General features: G+C 54.4%; 1 protein-coding gene across 1 annotated transcript; it reads right to left on the reverse strand.

Annotated features, from left to right (window-relative positions):
- Positions 1-6,551: 6,551 nt before the first annotated feature.
- On the reverse strand, positions 6,552-18,527 carry RAB11B (RAB11B, member RAS oncogene family). Its single transcript, XM_025863125.2, has 5 exons — positions 18,302-18,527; positions 11,413-11,608; positions 10,299-10,492; positions 9,890-9,970; positions 6,552-9,312 (listed from the first exon to the last, which is right to left on the reverse strand). The coding sequence occupies exons 1-5, from the start codon at positions 18,339-18,341 to the stop codon at positions 9,167-9,169; spliced, it is 657 nt and encodes a 218-aa protein (XP_025718910.1). The 5' UTR covers positions 18,342-18,527; the 3' UTR covers positions 6,552-9,166.
- Positions 18,528-22,441: the final 3,914 nt, after the last annotated feature.

The following is a 22,441-nucleotide window of genomic DNA, read 5'->3' on the forward strand; positions in this document are numbered from 1 at the left end:
GAGAGGTTAGGGGGCCGTGGAAGAGCCTAAAGCCAACATCATTTGTTCATCATTCACTTGCTCATTCATTCAGGCAGTAGGTTCATTCACTAGATGTAATAAACATCAAAAAGAGGGCCTGTTATGAGCCAGGCACTGTGCTAGGCTCTGGGGACACAGGGTTGAGTAAGACAAATACTGTTGCCTTCGTGGACCTTACCCTAGGGAATTAACCAATTGTGTAATTAATTCTTTTTTGTTGTTGAAGATTTTATTTATTTATTTGACAGAGAGAGACACAGCGAGAAGGAACACAAGCAGGGGGAGTGGGAGAGGCAGAAGCAGGCTTCCCGCGGAGCTGGGAGCCCGATGCGGGGCTCGATCCCAGGACCCTGGGATAATGACCTGAGCTGAAGGCAGACGCTTAAGGACTGAGCCACCCAGGTGCCCTGTAATTAATTCTTAATTACAAAAGTAATGAATTGTAGCAAGTGAGGGGGACATATCATGGAATAATTTGGAAAGTCCAAAACTACTTCCTTAAGGAAAAAGCAATTGAACTGACAACTGAGACAGAGCAGAGGTGAACTAAGAAAAAAGAGGGGAGAAGTATCCCAGGCAGAGAGTTCAGGCACATGCGAAGGGCCTGAGGTAGGATGGAGAATTCCCTCAGTACTCCTCTCCCCTCCTGCCCTGCCTTTATGAAACATATGAAGCAATTCGATTAACTCAGTTACATTCTGTTGTGTTGTACTAGCTTTATTTTTCAAAAGTGAAAAGATAAATCATAACATTGTTTAAAAGGTTAGAAGAAGGAGGAAGGGGACAGAGATACAAGCAGACTTTTAAAAATATACCTTGTTTTATATATTTGGCTTTACAACCATGTAAAATATTGTTTATAATTATAAAACAAATTTTAAAGTGTAAAGGTAGCCCTAAAAACGAAAATAAAACAGAGAAACTTCTGTATCCAGTTGGTGACAAAACAACAGAGAGATGAACGTCTAGTGACTTTAAAACGACAATTTAACCCTACAAACCACTACTATATTGTTGATGGTGATGTTGCAATTGTTTTTCTAGGCCTATTGCATATTTAGGTTGTTTTTTTTTTAAGATTTTATTTATTTATTTGACAGAGAGAGAGACAGCGAGAGCGGGAACACAAGCAGGGGGAGTGGGAGAGGGAGAAGCAGGCTCCCCGCCGAGCAGGGAGCCCAATGCGGGGCTCGATCCCAGGACCCTGGGATCATGACTTGAGCCGAAGGCAGATGCTTAACAACTGAGCCACCCAGGCGCCCCTTAGGTTTTTTTTTTTAAAGATTTTATTTATTTATCTGACAGAGAGAGACACGGCGAGAGAGGGAACACAAGCAGGGGGAGTGCGAGAGGGAGAAGCAGGCTCCCCATCGAGCAGGGAGCCCGAGGCGGGGCCCAATCCCAGGACCCTGGGATCATGACCCAAGCCGAAGGCAGATGCCCAATGACTGAGCCACCCAGGGTAATACGTTCATGTTAAGGACTGGGATTTTCAGAGGGAGTGAAGGAGGTACAGACATAAGGTTGATTATGTGAGTAAAAACCCTATAATCTTGAACTTGAATTGGGAGCATCACAATATATTTTATCTTTGCAAAAAAGCAAACATTTCCTAGCTCTGTCCACTGAAAAGGTCTGAAACAAAGACTGACTTTGTTGCCATCAGCACTCCTTAAGCCCAGATCATAGTCTCTAAATATCGCTTCCAATTGAATGAACCAGGGAAATACCTGATTCTGGGTCTGGGGCAGGAAATGTACAAGATGAACCTGGCACAATCTGATATACCAGAAAGCGCAGGTGTTCTCAAAGACATTACCTAGTAAGGTAGTGTCAGTAGGAGTCAACTAGAAAAAGCTCTCACTGGCCACAAGTGGGATAATTTGCCCTTCAGTAAGGGTAATGGGTGCAGTAGATCTAAACACATGAAATGTTTAAATCCATTTACTGGGGGAAGCCTGGCTGGCTCAGCTGGTAGAACATGTGAATCTTGATCTCAGGGTTGCAAGTTCAAGACCCACGTTGGGTATAGAGATTCCTTAAAAAAATAAGATAAAACCTTAAAAAAATCCATTTACCGGGGTTTTTAAAAATTCTTTAAATAATGTCGGGTCGCCTGGCCGACTCAGTTGGTAGAGCATGTCACTCTTTTTTTTTTTTAAAGATTTTATTTATTTATTTGAGAGAGAGAGAGAGCATGAGAGGGGGAAGGGTCAGAGGGAGAAGCAGACTCCCCGCCAAGCAGGGAGCCCAATGCGGGACTTGATCCGGGGACTCCAGGATCATGACCTGAGCCGAAGGCAGTCGCCTTACCAACTGAGCCACCCAGGTGCCCCTAGAGTTTACTTTTTTTTAAAATGTCAAATTTACATCATAAAAGTTGCAGAAGTAATACGCAGAGCTCCCATAGACCCTTTGCCCAGATGCCCCAATTTTTAATATTTCTGAATCCTTTATTTTTATTTTTATTTTTTTAAAGATTTTATTTATTTATTCATGAGAGACAGAGAGAGAGAGAGAGAGAGAGAGAGAGAGAGAGAGAGAGGCAGAGGGAGAAGCAGGCTCCCAAGGAGCAGGGAGCCCGATGCGGGACTCGATCACAGGACCCTGGGATCATGACCTGAGCTGAAGGCAGACGCTTAACCATCTGAGCCACCCAGGCGCCCTATTTTTATTTTTATTAAATTTTTTTTTTAATCTTTAAGTAGGCTCCATACCAATGTAGGGCTCGAATTCACAGCCCTAAGACCAAGAGTCACAAGCTCTGTGGACTGAGCCAGCCAAGCACCCTGAATCCTTTATTTTATTTATTTTTTTAAAGATTTTATTTATTTGTCAGAGAGAGAGAGAGAGAGAGAACACAAGCGGTGGGAGCGGCAGGCGAGGGAGAAGCAGGCTCCCTGCCGAACAAGGAGCCGGATGCAGGATTCCATCCCAGGATCCTGGAATCATGACCTGAGCCGAAGGCAGACATTTAACCAACTGAAGCACCCAGGCGTCCCCTTTGATTTTTTAAAATATTTTCTTTTTTTCTTAAATTTGTTTGTTTGTTTACTTTTAAGTAATCTCGACCCCCAATGTGTGGCTTGAACTCAGGACTTCAAGATCGAGAGTTGCATGCTCTGCCGAGAGCCAGGCAGGCAACCCCTTCACTGTATATTTTTCTTTGTTTTTCAGTGTATATTTCTCAAGTATAAGCACACTCTTCCACATAACCACAGTACCACCTTCAAAATCAGGAAATTATTATTGATCCAATATTACCACATAGTTCCCAAATCCCATTCAAAGCTTCCAATGAAGTCTTTTAAAGTTCCAGCATCCATTCCCGATCACACTTTGTATTTTTCTACTCAGCGTCATTCACGCTGCAATAGTTCGTCAATCTTTGTCTTTCATGACCTTGATACTTTTGAAGAGTATAAGCTAGTTATTTTGTAGAAAGTTCCTCAATTTGCATTTGTCTAATGTTTTGTCAGGATTTGTGCATTTGGAACAGGAACTGCAGAAGTGATAACGTGTTCTCAGTGCAGATGCAAGGAAGAATAGAATGTTGATTTCTTCCATTACTGAGTATGCTAGCCTGGTTAAAATGGTGTTTGCCAGGATGCCTGAGTGGCTCAGTTAAGTGTCTGCCTTTGACTCAGGTCACGATCCCAGGGTCCTGGGATCGAATCCTGCATCCGGCTCCTTGCTTAACAGGGAGCCTGCTTCTCTCTCTGCCTGCCATTCCCCCTGCTTGTGCTCACATGCTCTTTCTCTCTCTGACAAGTAAGTAAAATCTTTAAAAATAATAAATAAAATAAAATGGTGTCTGCCAGGTCTCCAGCCTGAGATAGTATGTTGTACTTGTCAATAGTGCTTTATGGGAAAATACTTTGAATTAAATATCTGGTTCCTCAACAAACCTTCACCCACTAGGTTTATTAACCATTGATGACACTTGACTGAATCAATGTTTTGTTTTGTTTTAATTTTGTTGTTGTTGTGATTACTTTGGCAAAGAGGGTTTTATTTTTACTTACAAGAATTCTGCAGGAGGACGGCTGCTGGCTTTGGCTTGGTCAAATGATGACTCTGAGAGTCTCTTGGCCTTTTCTTCATGGTAGTGAGATGGCTGCTGTGGTTCCAGGCATCACATCCTCAATCAAGGCAGGAAGAAGGGAGTGGCATGGAGGTGTTAGCCATGGCTGTCTCTTTTTTTTTTTTTTATCGGATAATGGTTGCCAAAAGATGATTTTTTTCCTTTTATACTGGCTCAACAAAATGTTCCAAGGTGGCTTTTTCTTGTATTTTTACCTGCCTCAGCTCTGGAAACAACCATTTCTCTAAGGAGCCCTGGTTTTAATGGGGAACAATATTTAAAAACCAAGATCTGGGTGCTAGGTGTGCTCACAGCTATCGTGTTATCAATTCTTACTTTCCTCATTCTAATACATGTGTATGTACCTATATATAGACATTTATCTACCTATAATCTATCTGTCCATCCATCCATCACCCATCCATCTTTAAAACCATGAGTGCACACCAATGCCCCTAATTCTAAACCAACACCAAAGTTTATCCCAGACACTTCACGTTTCTAACTTCCTTCCCTGACTCCTGTGATCCTAAATGCATTTACTCATTTTTCCACTCCCCCCACCCCATGTGAAACCTAACTCCTAGATACACTCGTCAAAACTCAGTCCCAGGGGCGCCTGGGTGGCTCAGTCGGTTAAGCGGCTGCCTTCGGCTCGGGTCATGATCCCAGGGTCCTGGGATCGAGCCCCACGTCGGGCTCCCTGCTCAGTGGGGACTCTGCTTCTCCCTCTCCCTCTGCGTGCCTCTCTGCCTACTTGTGCTCTCTCTGTCAAATAAATAAATAAATAAAATCTTTAAAAAAAACTCAGTCCCAGATATATACCTCCTACCGAATTCCACTCCCATTGGGCACATTGGTTGAAAGCTTGGCCCCAACAAAGGAGCTGAATCCATGCATTTTACTAAAAAAAATAATCAGTCATTTTTGAAGGCCTCTCGGGAACCAACTCAAAATCTTGAAAATTACGAAATTCGGAAATTGACAAGAAAGAATTAAGTGTTTATGCTGACCTTTACAATCTGTACCTCAGGGTAACCATATTAGATGAAGGGAAACTTCTCTTTATAGATGTATTCCAGAAATAAATGCAGAAAGCTAGATTTTGAATTTCATAACCCCTAATGGATTGTGAATCTAGGTGATGCTTTGCAGCAGCTGCAAACATCACAAATAAGAGACACGCTGACATCATCTGTCTCCTGGTGTGTGCACACACCACCTACAGAGCACTCAGCCCTAAATCTGATCAATCTCTAGATCTAACTATTCATTTACAGGAAATGCAGGGGACAAAGGCACATGGGAAATAACACCATGGTCCACAGAGACAAAAAGCAGATTGGTGGTTGCCAGGGACTGGAGAAGGGGAAATGGGGAGGAACTGCTTAATGGATATGAGATTTCTTTTTAGAGTGATGAAAAAAAATTCTGAATTACAGTGTGGTGTTTGCACAACCTTGTGCATGTACTAAAACCACTGGATGTACATTTTTAAATGAATGGGGTGCCTGGGTGGCTCAGTCAGTTGGGCGTCGGCCTTTGGCTCAGGTCATGATCCCAGGGTCCTGGGTTCCAGCCCCGTGTGGGGCTCCCTGCTCAGCTGGGAGCCTGCTTCTCCCTCTCCCTTTGCCCCTCCCCCTGCCTGTTCTCTCTCTCTCTCAAATAAATAAAATCTTTTAAAAAATCTCCTTAAAAAAAGAGAGCGCCTGGGTGGCTCAGTTGGTTAAGTGTCTGCCTTCGCCTCAGGTCATGATGCCGGGGTCCTCGGATCAAGCTCCACATCAGGCTCCTTGCTCAGCAGGGAGCCTGCTTCTCCCTCTCCCTCTCCCTGCTGCTCTCCCCGCTTGTGCTCTGTCAAATCAATAAATAAAATCTTAAAAAAAAATATTTAGAGGGGGGGATATGTCCAGGATTTGCACACAGGAAGAGAATGGGGTGAAACCAGATTGGTTGAAGTTGGGTAGTGGGCTTATGGGAGTTAGACTATTCTCTCCACTTTTATTTTTTAAAGATTTTATTTATTTGAGAGACAGAGAACACAAGTGGCAGGGGGAGGAGCAGTGGGAGAGAGAGAAGCAGACTCCTCGCTGAGCAGGGAGCCCAACCTGGGGCTTGATCCCAGGACCCTGAGACCATGACCTAAGCCGAAGGCAGACGCTTAACCGACTGAGCCACCCAGGCGCCCCTCTCTCCAATTTTAAATGATATAATTCATTTAGGTTAACACAGTTTGTGGAAAAATTAAACACAGAGTTACCCTATAACCCAGCGATTCCATTTCTGGCTATCTACCCAAAAGAGCTGAAAGCAGGGACCTGAACACCTCTATCTGTACACCCGTGCTCGCAGCAGCATGCTCCACAATGGCCAACAAGTGGAAGCAACCCAAATATCCATCGATGGATGAATGGATAAGCAAGGAGTGGACTATCCATACAACGGGTTATCATTCAGCCTTTTATTAAAAAGGAACTTCTAACACCTGCTACAACGTGGATGAACCTTGAAGACATTATACTAAGTGAAATAAGCCAGTCACAAAAGAACAAATACTGTAGGATTCCACTTAGAGGTCCCTAGAGGAGTCAAATGCACAGACAGGAAGTAGATGATGGGAGCCAGGGATGGGGCAGGGGGTGGGGAGATGGTGCTTCACGGGGACAGTGTCTCAGTTTTGCAAGATGAAGAGTTCTGGAGACGGACGGTGGGGATGGTTGCTCAACACTGAATATACTTAATGCCACTGAGCTGTACACAGAATAGTGGTCAAGATGGCCAATTTAATGTTGTGTATTTTATCACCATTGAAAAAAAAAAACAGACTTAAGAACAGTGCCTGGCACTGAGTGAACATGCTGGGCTTACTACATCACTGAAATCAGAGTAACTGAAACAGCATCGCTGGACTGTAACCCCCAAGGGGACAATGTCATCTCAGTCTCGTTCCCTGGCATGTGCCTCGGGCCCGGCCAATCCACGGAGGCTCAGGAGAGATCTGATCTTTGGACTGCCTGAAACCTTGCAGGGTGCCTCATTACTTCACCCAGCCTGCCTGAAGCCTCTGCCCACCCTCTGTCCTCCCCATGCCCACCCTGCCCAAATCCAGATTCGGCACCCCCAGGGTCTGAGTGAATGGCCCCTGGAGTGCTTGTGGCCCCACCAGATCCCCCGCTGTCCTACTGCTGGCCTTGGCTCAGGATGCCCCCTGGCCTGGAGCACACACCCTGCCTCACTCCAACTCCCCTATGGGAACAGCCCCCTGTGGCTCAGGACTCTTCTGGAAAGACTGCCTGGGTTTGCCCAGCTCTCCAGGCAGGGTGGCCAAAGCCTGACATTGGGAGACGTAGACCCCCATCTCTGGTGGCTCTTCAAGGGGTCAAGGGCATAAGTGGCTTCAGCGAGAGGGTAGAGCTTCTAGAACAGCTGCAGGCACTCAGGTGAGAGAGGAGTTACTGGGTCACATGGTCAGGGCAGGGATGGGGGTGGGAGGGATCCACACAGGCCTGGGAGGGGAGGGGGACAGCAACACTTCCACCATAGTGGCAAATGGCCCTCAGGCCAGCTCTGCCCACATGGACCAGGGGAGAAGCTGGATCCTGGGGAGAGGCAGAGGAACTCCAGGCCGCCTGCCTCCCCTCTGTCACCAGCGTCCTCCCATTGGGCCCTCCTTAAAGGGCAGCCTGGCATGGGGAGAGCTGGGGTGGCGCCGGTATCACCAACATCCCCTGGTCGCGCCCCTCTTGCTTGTCCTTGACGGGACCCCAGGGGAGGCCGCGGCCGTGGGCAGCAGATGGAAGCGAGGACAGTCCAACCCCAGGGCTGGGAATGGGGAACAGTGGGCACAGGTCAGCCCCTGCCAGGAGGCACCCTCAGCTCCTGGGCCGAGAAGTTGAATAACATCCCCCAGCCACAGGGGCAGCTTGGAGAGGGCACCCACCCCTCCCCCGCAGGCCAAGGCCCCCGTGGTCAGCTCGCGGGCCTCCGCACTGTCCCGGGTGGCGCTTGGACCTGCTCTTCTAGCTCCCTGCGGGGCTGAGCCGGGCCGACGCAGGCCGCAGCGGGACGTGTGCCTCGGGAAGCCCTGGCCCAGCCGTGGCCGCCTGGCGGAGAGAATGAAGACAAAGGCGCAGCGGCAGGTTTCTGTACAGGAAGTCGGATTATACATTTTAGTAACGGGCGGAAGAAATGAGGCATCGGGGCAACAGTGCGGGGGCCACAGGGAGAATAAGAGGTCGAGAGCTGGGGTTTGGCGTCAATCTTACAAAGTGTATAAAGAATCTGTGTTTCTCTACAATAACAAAAAAACCAAAGGCTACAAGAGCGGTTGTATATACAAAACACGGAGATATTGCTTCACTTGCAAACAGGTTCCTGACAAGACGGGAGACAAGACACAGAGGGGCCCAAGGGGCTGGAGAGCGCGCTGCGTGCAAAAGGAGGGTGAGGGGGGAGAGGGGTCTTGTCCCAGCATAAATCTACAGGCAGGAGCTGGAGTCGCGCACGCACAGGAGAGGTCGAAGGCGTGTGCCGCTGCTGGCTGTGCGTGGGGGAGCAAGGGGGCCGGGAGCCAAGAGTGTCCGCCTGCCCCGGCCCCCTGGCGCCTTGCTCTTCGAGCATCAGCTCGGAAGGGGGTTCTGGGTGCGGATTGGGGGCGGAGGGGGGGGGGGCAGGGGGGCCAACTGGCCACAGAGGGAGGAAGGCGATCGCTCCCTGGAGTCTGCCGTGGAAAACTGGAGAAGCCCGCTCGGCACGCCCCTCCTCCTCGCCTCTGGCCGGCCCTGTCCAGCCTGCCACCCTCCCTGGCCCGCCGAGATGCACCCTGGGACCCGAGAAGAGCAGGCGCGGCGACCCGGGCGTCTGGTCTGGTTTTCCTCGAGCGGGGACAGCAGTTGCCACTCGACGACTCCTGTTCTTCCTGTTCTTCCGGGGCCGCGGCCAGCCATGCGGAGCTCGGTGGGAGGGACGGAGAGGGCGGGGCAGGGGAGCGCAGCGCGGGGCGGGGCGGGCGGAGGACGGGGACGCGCACGTGCACGCGCACGCGGGCGGGCCGCGGGGCGCTCACAGGTTCTGGCAGCACTGCAGCTTGTTGGGTTTCTGTCCGTCGGTGGTGGGCGGCACGCTGATGTCCACCACGTTGTTGCCGGGGGACTCATCGTGGGCTGCGCGGTCTGCGATCTGCTTCTGTGACACGATGCGGTAGATCTCTGCGGGTGGGGGAATGCGGGGTGACACATCTGGACCTCAGTGCCCTCTGGGGAGCTCCCCCCCAGGCTGAGCCCAAGACCCCTCTTAAAGGCCCCCCCTCTGTGCCCCGTGTGTCCCCCCATCATGTCGGGGGGAAAGACAGCAGGGGCTGGGCTCCTGGAGGCTCCCACCGGGTCACCAAGTGCTGGCTGGGTGCTCAGCGAGGCCGGGACCCACGTCTGGTCACAGAGCTAACCCCCCCCAGCCCCGCCTCTTCTCTTGTAAGATCAGAGGCCCCTCCTCCTCAGAATAAACGCCCAGGAGCCCAGGGGCCCTGGGCCCCCGCCGCTGACCCAGCTGGCTGTTCTGGGGTGGGGCCACGGCAGAGGGGGGGGTCTCTGTGTCCTCAGGATCTGGCCTGATCCCAGGAAGCACACCGTGTCTGTCCTCATGTCCAGACCGGCTTGCAGGTTTCAAGAATAAAGCTTCAGGGACTGTGTTCTGGAGCAGGCAACCAGGGTGGACGGTGCCCTTCCCAGGCCCACCCACAGTGGGCATGTTGGGGTTACTGTGGCCCCAGCCAGGCCCAGTGACCACCTGTGAGGATGTTCTTGAAAGCTTCCTCGACGTTGGTGGAATCCAAGGCTGAGGTCTCAATGAAAGACAAGTTGTTCTTTTCTGGAACAAAAAGAATATTGCTCAGGTGAGCAGTGGGGGTGGGGGGGAGGGCTACCTTGCATCCTCCCGGGGACCCTGCTTGCTTGCCCACTTGCCTGGCCCAAGAAATGAATGGTGGGAGCCAAAGAGACAGGACTGAGATGCCCACACCTCAGGAAGGGGAAGCTGGCAGGGGTCTGCCTTCCAGATGGTTCTCTGATGCCTCAGTCACAGTCCCACTTTCAGGAATGTGGCCCCCGGGGGCCGCCCGGGCATGCGGCCCCGTGTGACACCCCACACCACCCCTCCCCCCACCCAGCCACACCTGCTCCGGCCCGGCACGACTCACCTGCAAAGGCACGAGCCTCATCAGTGGGCACGGCCCGCAGGTGGCGCAGGTCACTCTTGTTGCCCACCAGCATGATGACGATGTTGCTGTCGGCGTGGTCCCGCAGTTCCTTCAGCCAGCGCTCCACGTTCTCGTAGGTCAGGTGCTTGGCGATGTCATACACGAGCAGCGCGCCCACTGCGCCACGGTAGTACCTATGGGGGCAGTGCGTGAGCTACCCACAGGGGCCTCCCAGGCTCGGTGGGCAGCAGCTCCTTGGCCCCCACACATGGGGCAGGAGGCACAGAGCCTGCCCGAGGGGTGGCCACTGGGGCCTCGAGGGTGGGGTGTGTGTCCCCCAAGTTCTGGCTCTGCTCCCCAGGTTCATCTCCGGACTATGGGGCCAGAGTAAGGAGTTTGGGACCTGGGGTCAGCAGACCCTCACGGGGTCAGTCACAAAAGGGAAGGAAAGGGCCGCTGCCGGGCAAAAGCCCTGATGCCCACCATGGCTTGGCCAGTCTGACCACCAAGGCGACTGACAGACACCCATCCACCCCGAGGGATTAGGGACATGAGAAGGTGGCCAGGCATCAGTGGAGGGAGTCCCGAGGGCGCAAGTGACTGACTGAAAGTGGCGGGACGCTGGGAGGGTCTAGGGAGAGGCAGCCCCAGTGGGTCCTGGTAGCGGGGGACCACAGGGAGGCGAGGGATGCCAGGCCTATGTGGGAGGACAGGGCGAGGGTGGGACGGGGTCTGAGCTGAAGCGCAGAGGGAAGCTGAGGGAAGACAGGCAGGGCAGGCGAGGAGGCAGGGCTGGGGAGCGGGCAGAGGGGCCGAAGCCAGTCCGGGGTAACAACCTTCACGGTGCAGCCAGCTTCGGTGAAACCACAGTGCCTCAAGGGACAGGGACTCAGGGGCTCAGAGGAACCGTAGGACATGTCTACCCTAAGGTCACAGCATGGCCAGGACTGGGCACTGGTCTTCCCAACGGTCCCATAGCTCCTGGAGGTCCTGTTCCTCCATCCTGGGCCAAGGAGCTGCTGCCCCTCTTCTCCTGCCCACCTCCTGCCCATCCTTCTGGGCCCACCGGCCCCACACCCATGGCTTCCTGCATCGCCCCAGCCCCGTCACTCACGCGGAGGTGATGGCACGGTAGCGCTCCTGGCCGGCGGTGTCCCAGATCTGCGCCTTGATGGTCTTGCCGTCCACCTGGATGCTGCGGGTGGCAAACTCCACGCCGATGGTGCTCTTGCTCTCCAGGTTGAACTCGTTGCGGGTGAAGCGTGATAGCAGGTTGCTCTTCCCCACACCCGAGTCCCCAATAAGCACCACTTTGGGGGCAGGAGGGAGACAGGTGAGACTCTGCAGGCTGGCCTCCCCGAGCCAAGGCCCATATACCACCCACGCCCCACCTGCAGGACCGCCAGCGGCACCCTGGGGGCTGCACAAACTTGAAAGCCACCCTCAGAGCAGTGGGGCTGTCCTGGAGCCCGAGGCTCCACATCTGCCGGTGCAGAGCAAGCACAGGCTCAGGGCTTCGGGAAATCCAGCCGCTGTGGACAGCGCAACACCCCGCTGTCTCCGGTCCTTCAGAGCAGGGCTGCCCTAGTGCCGATGTATGCACCCAGACATCCCGGCGGGTAGGCAGAGTGGGGATCTATCAACCCCTGAACCTCCCCTGCAGCCTGGACGCCAAAAAAGCTTCAGGGCTGGGCCACCTTGGGCGAGTCATTTAACCTCTCCGGGCTGCCTTTTCTGCAGAAGGGGGACTCGAGGAGAAAAGGCAGGATCAGAACTCCACTAGCATCTAGCATGCAAAGGCAGGCAGGGAACAGTTATTGCTAGGTTCCTACCTACAAGGGTCTGTCTCTGGAGCTCTAAGTCAGGAAATGAGAAGCCTCCCCCCCACGCCCACCCGCTGCTTCCTCATGGAGGGTTGCCGCAAGCAAACCCACATTCAGCCCCGGCATCCATCGTCAGAGCTGGCTCATGCGGAACAGGAATGTGCCCTCTAGATGCATCTGCAAAGGCACAGAGCCTGCCACCCCAACGCCCCCAGAGTCAGCCCTTCCTGCAGAGACATCCAGAGCACAGAGTCCTCCTGAGCAGGGCAGGACAGGCCCCTCCAGTCTCTCCCTGTATTCCTCTGCCCCAGCCAGAGAAGCACTGCCTCTAGGGGCCAAGGTGCCCCAGGCTCTGTGGCAGGGCCACGGGAGCTGGTCCAGGAGGAGTGTGAGCCCAAGATGCTGTCCTTAGACCCAGGGCACACTGGAGTCTCACGTCTGTGTCTGCACAGTGTGTGAGCTGCCCACGTACGCGTGGGTATATGTGCAGCAGAGAAGAAACAACACATGGCTATCTGACCAGACACCCCAGGCAGAAGCCACATGGACCCCCACGTGTGGACCTCGGGCTCTGGCACCCAAAGGTGGGTCTGTCCAGTGGAAAGCCACAGGGGCTGTAGGTTTGCTCACCCACAGCCCTAGTTAAGTTTTTCCTTGATGGAAAGTTGTATATGTGCATGGCCAAACTCCCACGGCTTCTGACCACCTTCACTGCCCCCCACACGGGGCCACAACACTGGCACCTCTCCTGGGGTCCTTTGTGGTTACTCTCATAGCCAACCACCAGGCTGTTCTCCTGGAGGCCACCAGAGGGCGCCCGTGAGCACCTGAATGGCTCCCACCACTGCTCTGCCCACAGCCCTCCAGGGCTCCCACCTCCCAGAGGCAAAAGTCCAAATCCTCCCAGAGGCCCACAGAGCCTTGCACTACCTGCCCCATGCCCTCCCTGCCCTCCCTCTCTCCCCCTCACCCACTCTGCTCCAGCCACAGGGGCCTCCTCGCTGGAACTCAGAGCTAAACAGGGACATGCTGCCTGGACATTCTTGCCCAAGTACCTGCCTGGTGTCTGCCCTCCCCTCCTTGGTGTGGTCCCTCAGATGACACTTGATTGAGGAGGCTGGCCCTCGCTGCCATCCTCTTAAAAGCCCACTCCCCTCCCTGCCTGCCTTTCCTCCACAGCTCCCCCCACCCAGGTTACCATCCTCAGGCCAGAGGAGGAAGGGGCAGGTAAGGCAGCCCCCAGAAGACTAAGAATAAGAAGAATGTTTAATGAGTCTGTCCTAAGAAAGCCCTCGATGTGCACCACCTCACACAAGTCTCATGTAACCTTTACAAGAGGAAGCAGAAGAATGCCAAGCCCAAGGCACTGTGAGCATGTGCCTGTTTGCAGGCCTGCTCCTACCTCCCAACCTTGCTCACCAGACTGTGACTTGCCCAGGGCCACCTGGCTGGAAAGTCGTTCGTCAGGATTTGAACCCATGTCTCCTGCCTCCGGAGCTAAGCTCAGGGATCTGGGTCCAGCCTCCTCCTCTCCCACCATTTGGGGCATCCTGACCCTCGGAGTAGTAGGTAAACTCCTGCTCATCCTTCAAAACCCCTCAAGTCAGGCCTCTCCTCTCCCCTCAAACCACCATGTGACCTGGCCTCCAGGACCTGGGATAACAAGGCAGGTGTTCTCTTGACAACGTAGGTGCCCAACAGAAGACTGCGAGCCGACTTCGGAGAAGGTGGAAAGAGGTGGAGATGGACAAGGGCCTGTGGCTCTCACCCACGCTGTGGAGCCCACCACCCACACCCCCAACCCCTCACCTCCTTCCCACATGGCCATGGGGACCTGGCCAAGGCTGGAGAGGCTGGCTCATGATGCGTATGCCCTTGGGAATGGAACAGGAAACGAGCAGGAGGGTCCCTTCTGGGCTCTGCCCTGTATGGCCACCCCCATCCCCTCCCTCCCTTGCCAGCCTTGGTCCCATCAACTCTGCCCTGGCCTAGCCAACAATCTCCTCAGCACCTCGGGCCAGGCCCAGCCCTGAAAGCTTTGTGACTGCGTTCTCAGGACCATCCCAGGAGCAAATGTTCATATTATCCCTCGCCTTGTACAGCTGGTGGCCACTCGGCCCAGAGTGACCAAGTTCCTGGCCCAGGGTCACCCAGTGAGAAAGCGGAGGCCCGAGCAAGACGAGTGCCCCCGGCCACTGTGCAGATGAACAGCGGGCCCACCGCTGGCCCACGGTGCCTGATGCAGGAAGGTGGCCAGTGGGGCAGTGGCCAGGCTGGCCCCATGTGCGGGCTAGGAATGAGAACAGCATTGTCCAAGGCACAAGTGATCTGTTGTCTTGGGGAAATAAAGGGCCCTTGAGGACACAGCCCCTAGAATTTCCACAGAAGTCGGTGGCATCACTGGCTGGGAAACGGCCCCCCCAGACATGCCACTTGGCTGGCAGAGCAGGCAAGCCCAGTTGGCAAAAACAAAGAGCTGGCACCTCTTGAAGCCCTGGGTCCTCCGATCTGCCCCATGACAGTGTGGCAGCCCTGGAGCCTGCACGCTGACACTCAGGTAGACTATGGCCGTTTGGGGGTGGGGGCTGGCTCCCCTACTCCAGGCAGAGCAGGCCCCTGCTTCCCCCACCCCAGGAAGCCAGCCCTGACCATCCCAGGCCCCAGAGACTAGCACTTGAGGGCAATCCTGCCACAGTTATATGCCGGAGAATCAGAGCGGAGGACAGATCGGGGCCCAAAGCCAGGGCACAGACAAGGCCACCATGGGCCAATGGGGGAAGATGGCGTGCTCAGGTCCTTACCAGGGGGTCTGGTGGGGGCCCTGCCCAGGCTGGAGAGCAAGGAGGCTGCCTCAGGAGCACTCAGCAGAGGAGGGTGAGCATGGGGCTGGCCTGTTCCCTGGGCACTGGCTGCTACTCTCTCCTCGCCCCCTTTCCCAAAAGGACTCATGGATGGCACAGGGGTGGACAAAGCCCAGGGGACAAGGTCCTGGGCTACCACAGCAGCTTCCCACTTCAACCCACATCCTCAGAGGCCAGGTGAGTGGCCGGGGGGGGCTCCAGGAAGTCCTTGGTGGCCCTTGGGGACATAGCTGCTCCCACTGTGGATCCTGCAGCCTGGTCCAAGCCAAGAGAGGTCAGGGCTGCCCCCAGGGGCTGAATATGCAGGTTGGGAAAATGGCCCATAGCTGTCAGGATAAAACGTTAGCAGGCTGAACACGAGGATCTATAATTAGGTGCAAATAAACAACCTTACTCCTAGGGGAAAGGGGAAAGCGCAGTGAGGAAAATAAACAGCACATGGGGAAAACACCCAGGGAGATCTGCTCGTCTTGGTCTTGGGAGGTCAGGGGAGCCACTGTGTGATGTGGCAGCGAAACCAACCAAGGCGGTGGCAGGAAGGCTAAGCAGGGGGCAGTAAGTGTCCCAAGTGAGAAGTGTGGCGCCTCCGTGCCAAGGGAAGGGCCAGAAGGTGACTAAAGCCTGGGGGAGGCTGAGCACAGGGTTGGGGGCAGGACTATCACTGCCCCTCCCCTCCTGAAGGGCCCCTCGGACCAGGCGACGGGGCTGGGGAGCCTCGAGGTAAGGAAGTTGGCCCCCGTCAACCCTTCTGGTGCAGTCGCATCTTGGGACATCTCTCCAATGACCAGATGTGACCCTCTGCAGGACACGGGGTCTCAGGAGGGTCCAGGGCATAGTATATTCATGCTTCTGTCTAACGCTATCTACCCATGGCAAGAGGTGTCACAGTGGTGTCTTGCCTGCCTGCTGGCTTCTTTCCTTCCTTCTTTATGTGCCAGACCCACCGTTTCCTTCTACCGTTGGGAGTGAAAAACTGAGTGGATTTTAAGAGAAATATGCAGAGATAATAGGGAGACCTCCAACAAGACACACGTGTGAACGTGAGGTCTCAGAGGCCCGCAGTTTGGGAAATACTGACCTTGTGGGTTCAACTTTCACTTCTAACCCTGAACGACTCAGAAAAGTAGGCTGGTGCGGGAGGGCAGCGGGGCAGGCAGCCCCCACCCATACCCCTGCCCTGTGCCAGTTGCCACGGAAGCCAGATCTGGGCTTCCAGGAAGAGGACTCTGGAGATGAGTCCCGGGAAGCACACAGCCGCTCCATTGCCCCTTACCCAGTAACTGGACTTCTGGGAACATACTTCAAGGAAATAACCCAAAGGGCAAAAGATGACTAGTGCAAACACTCGAGCTGGGTTATTTATAACAGCAAGCAGCTGAAAATAACAAGTAGGCAATGGCCCCAGAAGCCTGGAGGTTGACGACTGGGGTTAAGGCCCGCTGCCCTGCAACCAGGACCTGGGGAGCAGAGGCCTCAGGGCCCCAGCCACAGCAGGATGGAGTCCCGTCCACCTGTGGCCAGTCCTTTTGGGGTACTGACAGAAGACCTTCCCCCGCCTCTAACGTGAAACCCCAGGGCACAGTCGGCACCAGGACCTTGGCCTGATACCTGCCGACCACACAGCCTCACCTGCCAGTGACTTATGAGCCTGCACACAGCTCCCCGGGGCCCACGGTGCCATATGACAACTCTGGGCCTCTGTGTGGGCACTCCCCCAGCCCAGAAGCCTTTCACCACATGGATATCCCAGGTAGGGAGTGCTCCACCCCGCTCTCCACATCCCCAAGGTCCCCAGGCTTCCGGCCCCAACGTGTGGGATGATAACAAAGACACAATGGCCAGTGATGGACACGGACTGCACTCCCGGAGACAGCCAGGCTTCCCCAACGAGGGGACGACGTCAACTGCTGGTGTGGGAGGCAGACCCTCACACTGCAGGCAGCAGGACAAAGGTGCCTCATGCGGGCCCAGGGTTAGCTATCAAGGGCAACCACTGTCAGCCAGGGAGCTCAAAACAGCCCCGGGCCTGGCCAAAGCCCAGGTTGGCACAGAAGGCACTGTGAAGCCAGTGCCTTTTTTTTTTTTTTTTAAGATTTTGTGTTTAAGTAATCTCTACACCCAAAGTGGGGCTCGAACTTACAACCCAGTGATCAAGAGTTGCATGCTAGACTGAGTCAGCCAGGCACCCCTAAAGCCAGTGACTTGTCAGTCCACAACCCCAGCGATATGGAGGGAGTCTCCCCAGCTTGAGCGGCAGGGCGAGGGAGCTAGGCTAGCAGTGGCCGTCTGACCTGCCAAGGCCGCACCTGAGGCTCCTAGAACCCTCTGTCCCTTGGGCAGGAATGATCCTTTAGCAGGCTGGCCGAAGGCCAGCCCATCAGTGCCCATGTGTTGGGGGAGGTGGTCTGACAGGCTCAGTCCCACATAGACTCCTTAGGTGGTAAAGCCCAAAGCTGACCTGGGTTCAAATCCTGCTCCAACACTTTTCAAATGTGCCCTGTCTCTCTGGGTCTCAGTTTCCAGGTCCACAGAGAGAGGGCGGATACTATCGACGACCTCACAGGGTTGGGGTGAGCATTGCAATGAATTCGTGAAGTGCTTAGTGAAGGGCAGGTACTTTGGTGGTTCTATTGAGTTCTAAGAGTTCAAAGATGATAACTGGTGGTTACTGTTAACCACCAAGCCTGGGTCCAGCACACACAGTCCCCCGGCCAGGCGCCCCTTCCACGCAATTCTGGGTCAGCACCCCAATCCAGGGTCCCAAATCCAGGGTCCCCCCACCACACGCCTCATCCCCTCGCGTCCTCTCCCTTCCCGGGCACCGCCCCCCAGACATGCCGCCGCCAATCAGGACCGGCTCCTCCCACTCCGTGAGAACACCACCCCCACCTGCCCAGAGCCAGCCCATTTCTTGGACACGCCCACTACGCCCTAGCCCCGCCTCCGACGGCCCCGCCCCCACCACGAATGGAGGTTTCCACCCAGCCCGGCCCGCCAAACGCTGGGAAGGCCCCGCCCCCAGAGGCCCCGCCCCTAACGGCCTCTCCCACCGCTTGGGGCCCCACCCCCTCCGGGCCCCGGCCCCGCCTCGGCGCATCCAGGGCCCCCAGGCCTCTCTGGGACGGCCGCTCCGCACGGCCGCGCACTCCAGCCCAAAGCTGACCGAGCCCAAACTGCCCCGGCTTTCCCCGCTGCCTAAACCGCCGGGCCCCAAGTCCCGGGCTCCGGCCTGGGCCTAGCGGCCTGGAGCGCAGCCTCAACCCGCCTGCCCGCCGCCTTGCCGCCGTTCCCTCGCCCGTCTCTGTCCCACAGACCGCACCTTTGAATAGGTAGTCGTACTCGTCGTCCCTGGTCCCCATTGTCCTGGCGCTTCCGGCGGGATCGGCGACTCCGCAGCCCCACCACAAACACCCGACGGGGGCGGAGCCGGCGCCGCGCAGAGCGGCGGCTGGATGACCAATCAGAGGCGGGTGGCGTAGCGACCGGCACCCAGGGCAGCCAATCACAGGCGGAAGCAGAGGCTCAAGGGTGGGTGCCGCCTGGGATCCACCCTCCTCGCCTTCGGTCTCCTGGAGAAAGGCGGAAGGAATGCGGACCTTTCTGAAGTGACGGCCGCATCAGCCTATCAGAGGTGGGCCCTCGAAGGCGGGACGGAAGACTGTAAGAATGAAACAGATTGATGGAACGAGTAACCAATGAGAGGCTTGATTCAGACGGTCCGGAAGTACCGGAGGACCTGTCCGGGAAGGGAAATGGGGCTACGTCCAGGTGAAGTTACGCTAGTTAACGTCCCGATGACGTCATAGATCAATGCGCGCGGCACTGCTTCCCCCAACCCCGCCTCCCTCTGCCCTCCCCAGTAAAAGACCGTTTCCGGGCCTCTGAGCGGGATTTTGTTGTTGTTGTGTTTTTTTTTTTTTTCCCACCTAGGGGTTCCCTCTCGGTTCTTGGTTGGGTTTCCATCGCTGTATTTGTGAGTCATTAAGGTACCCCACTACCTCATTTCCTCCGCCACATGACGGGAGAAACTCACTTCGTGGAATCTGTGGAAGATAACTAGATCATCTCGAGACCTGAAGACATACTAAATCAACCATCCACTTTCTGTCATTGAGTCTTTAACAGATATTTATAAAATCCTTCCTGGACGTCAGACTCTCTCCAACATGATCTCCCCTTCTCTATCCCCTTGCCCTGTTATATTCCACCTTCTTCCCCCGGAGGATTTACCACTACCTGATATTAGACTATGAATTTCTGGGGGCGCCTGCCTGGCTCAGTCGGTGGAGCATGCGACCCTTATCTCGGGGGTTCGGGCCCCATTTGGGCATAGAGCTAATTTGAAATATATATATATATTTCTTGACCCATTAATCTCTCTAGTCCCCTGCCAACAGAACATCAGCCCCATGAAGGCAAGGATTCTTGTCTGTCTCTGCTGGTGCTGTGTCCCCAGTGTTCAGTAAATATTTGATCAGTGACAGTTACTGTAACCAGAGAGCTCTGTGGTAGTTATTTTACTATAATTATAATTATTATCATTGCCTCGTGGACCTCATCCCTGCATTGTCCAACAGGCATCCCAGACACTAATTTGGCCTCTTTTCCCGTATCCACTCCTCCTGTGACTCCGTGTCCCCCACGCCACCCCCAACCTCAACCCCCCCCCCCCGTCCATCTCACAGCCAAAGGTCATGGATTCCTCTCTCCTTATGCTTTAGTCCCCTGCTTCTTCCTGCCTCCTTTCCGTCAGTTGTCATACTGTTTTCCTCCTCCCTTCTCAATTTCTGACCACTTCTCACCTCTGCCACTGCCACCATCTCAGTCCTGGCCCCATCATCACTCCCTGGACCTGAGCTGTTGTCTATCCCCAGATCTCCCTGCTCTGCCCTCACCCCACCCAGTCTGCACTCAGAGGAGTCTTTTTTTTTTTTTTAAGGTAACCTCTATGCCCAACATGAGACTCAAACTCACCACCCCGAGATCAAGAGTCACACGCTCCACCGACTGAGCCAGCCAGGGGCCCCAGAGGAGTCTTTTAAAACATAAGTCAGATTGTCCCACTCACCTGTTCAAAAATCTTTCAGTTCTTCCTTTAGTAAATATTGACTGAGCACCTACTAAGTGCCAGGCAGTGCTCTAGGTGCTGGGGGTGCAGCACTGAATAAGACAAAGTCCCAGTCCTCACAGCTGGCAGTCTAATGGGGTCAGGCACACCAGAAGCCAGTAAACAACCTGCACAAGATAATTTCAGAATGGGAAGCAAGCAGTGAGGGGAATAACTTGGATTATGTGATGACGGTGGCGCTCCTTAGCTAGGGACCCAGGGAAGGCATCCTGGGGGAGGTGGCATTTGCACTGTTTGGGGGAAGGGAGGAGGCGGTGGGAACAGCATTTCAGGGGGACACAACAGCAAGTGAGAGAGAGTCTGATGGATCTGAACAGCCAGGTGGCCATGGTGGCTGGAGAGTGGGGTCCAGGAGCCAAGAGATTGGACAAGTTGAAAAAGCAAGACTGGAAGCCAGACCAGAGTGGACCCTCCCGGGCCTTGTCAGCACACTCCCAGGTAGTTGGCTTGAAGCCTTGCCTTGAAGCATTCCCTTACCAATGCCCTCTCCCCCCACTCCCAGTTCACCATCCTAGCTTCCTGCCCAAATGCTGCAGCCAGGTGAGGCTATTAAATGGTTCCTCAGTGAGCTTTACTTCCTGCCAAGGTCACTAAACTTTTGCTCTCACTGTGCCCTCTTCCTGGAATGCTACCCCCACTCCCGGCCTTCTTTGGAAACTGGCTCAAAAGCCACCTCCACCCTGAAGCCTTTTCTCCAGGATAGCTCATAGTAATATTAGCAATGTTGACTAATGTTTTTATTGTGTGCTATGAGCCAGACCCTGTTTGGAGTGCTTTTCATTTACTGCCACATGAACTCCTCACAGCACCAGGAGAACAGAAAGGGGGAGGGATGGGAGGGTGGGGGTACCAGAGGCTCCCCGCCCCCCATTTTGCAGATGCGGGAACTGAAGCCACAGAGCTTTAACAGACTATCTCTAGTCAACCAGGAGAATGATGTGGTTGAAGACTCCAACTCCAGAGTTGGACGGGTCTGGATTCACATCCTGGCTCTTGTTTGGTTCCCAATCCTAGTGGTTATTCTTTGTGTTGTTCCCCAGGATGGGAGAGGCCGTGATGACGGGAGATGCGACAGGGTTGGGGAGATAAGCTCTCTTGGCAGAGCTTGAGGATTAAGAGGGCAGAGGCGAGGGAACCCCCTACCGCCCCAATCTCCATAGGCAGCACTTCCCACCAGTTCCAGCCACAGTGGGCTCAAGGGAGACTCTGCAAGCCTGCCTGGGACAGAACACCCCCAAACAAGGATCCTGGAGAGGGTCTGGCCTCCGGCTGAGGAGTTCATCACCCATACTCAGCCAGGGCCCCTGCGAAGCTACTGTGTCCGCAGCACCAACCAGGAAGAGTCACAGGACTAGAAAAGCACAGACTTTTCCTCTAGCAAAGGAAGCCCCCACCACTTCCCTAAGAACACTTAAAAAGCATATTGGAAAGATAGGTTTTCCTATTAAAACAGCAGCTGGGACCCAGGGCACAGGCAGATGTTGTTTTTCCCAAACATGTGTCCTGGAGACAAGGCATTATATTATTCCAGACCACATGATATGAGTGGCAATTTTAGGCAGTGCATTAAATAGCACTGAACCACATGCTGAGAAAGTTGTACCCTTGTCCCATTTCTGAAGTATTTTATTATCTATCAAGGAGAGAGACTTACTCTTTCTTGCCCATACCTTTTTTTTAAAGATTTTATTTATTTATATGACACAGAGAGACACAGCGAGAGAGGGAACACAAGCAGGGGGAGTGGAGAGGGAGAAGCAGGCTTCCCACTGAGCAGGGAGCCCGATGTGGGGCTCAATCCCAGGACCCCGGGACCATAACCTGAGCCAAAGGCAGACGCTTTACTGACTGAGCCACCCAGGTGCACCTTGCTCATACCTCTTGAACAGTTTTCTATCCCTCATCTCCCTTTCGTTTTTTAATTTTTAAAAAGATTTTATTTAATTATATGACACGGGGGTCTGGGGGAGAGCATGAGCCAGGGGGCAAGGCAGGGGGAGAAGCAGACTCACCAATGAGCAGCGAGTCCAACGTGGGGCCCAATCCAGGAACCTGTGGTCATGACCTGAGCCGAAAGCAGATGCTCAACCAACTGAGCCACCCAGGCACCCCTCATTTCTTGAAAAAATATTTATTTATTTGAGAGAGAGAGAGAGCAGGGAGGGGAAGGGGCAGAGGGAGGGAGAGAGAGAGAGACTTAAGCAGACTCCTCCATACTGAGTGCAGAGCCCAATGTAGGGCTCGAACTCACCACCCCGAGATCACCACCGGAGCCAAAACCAAGAGTTGGATCCTTAACCGACTCTGCCACCCGGGTGCCCCCCCCCCCCC

The sequence above is a fragment of the Callorhinus ursinus genome, unplaced genomic scaffold (assembly GCF_003265705.2).
Source record: "Callorhinus ursinus isolate GAN/ISIS: 27379988/994484 unplaced genomic scaffold, GSC_fseal_2.0 scaffold107, whole genome shotgun sequence".
In the NCBI taxonomy this organism is placed as follows: Eukaryota; Metazoa; Chordata; class Mammalia; order Carnivora; family Otariidae; genus Callorhinus; species Callorhinus ursinus.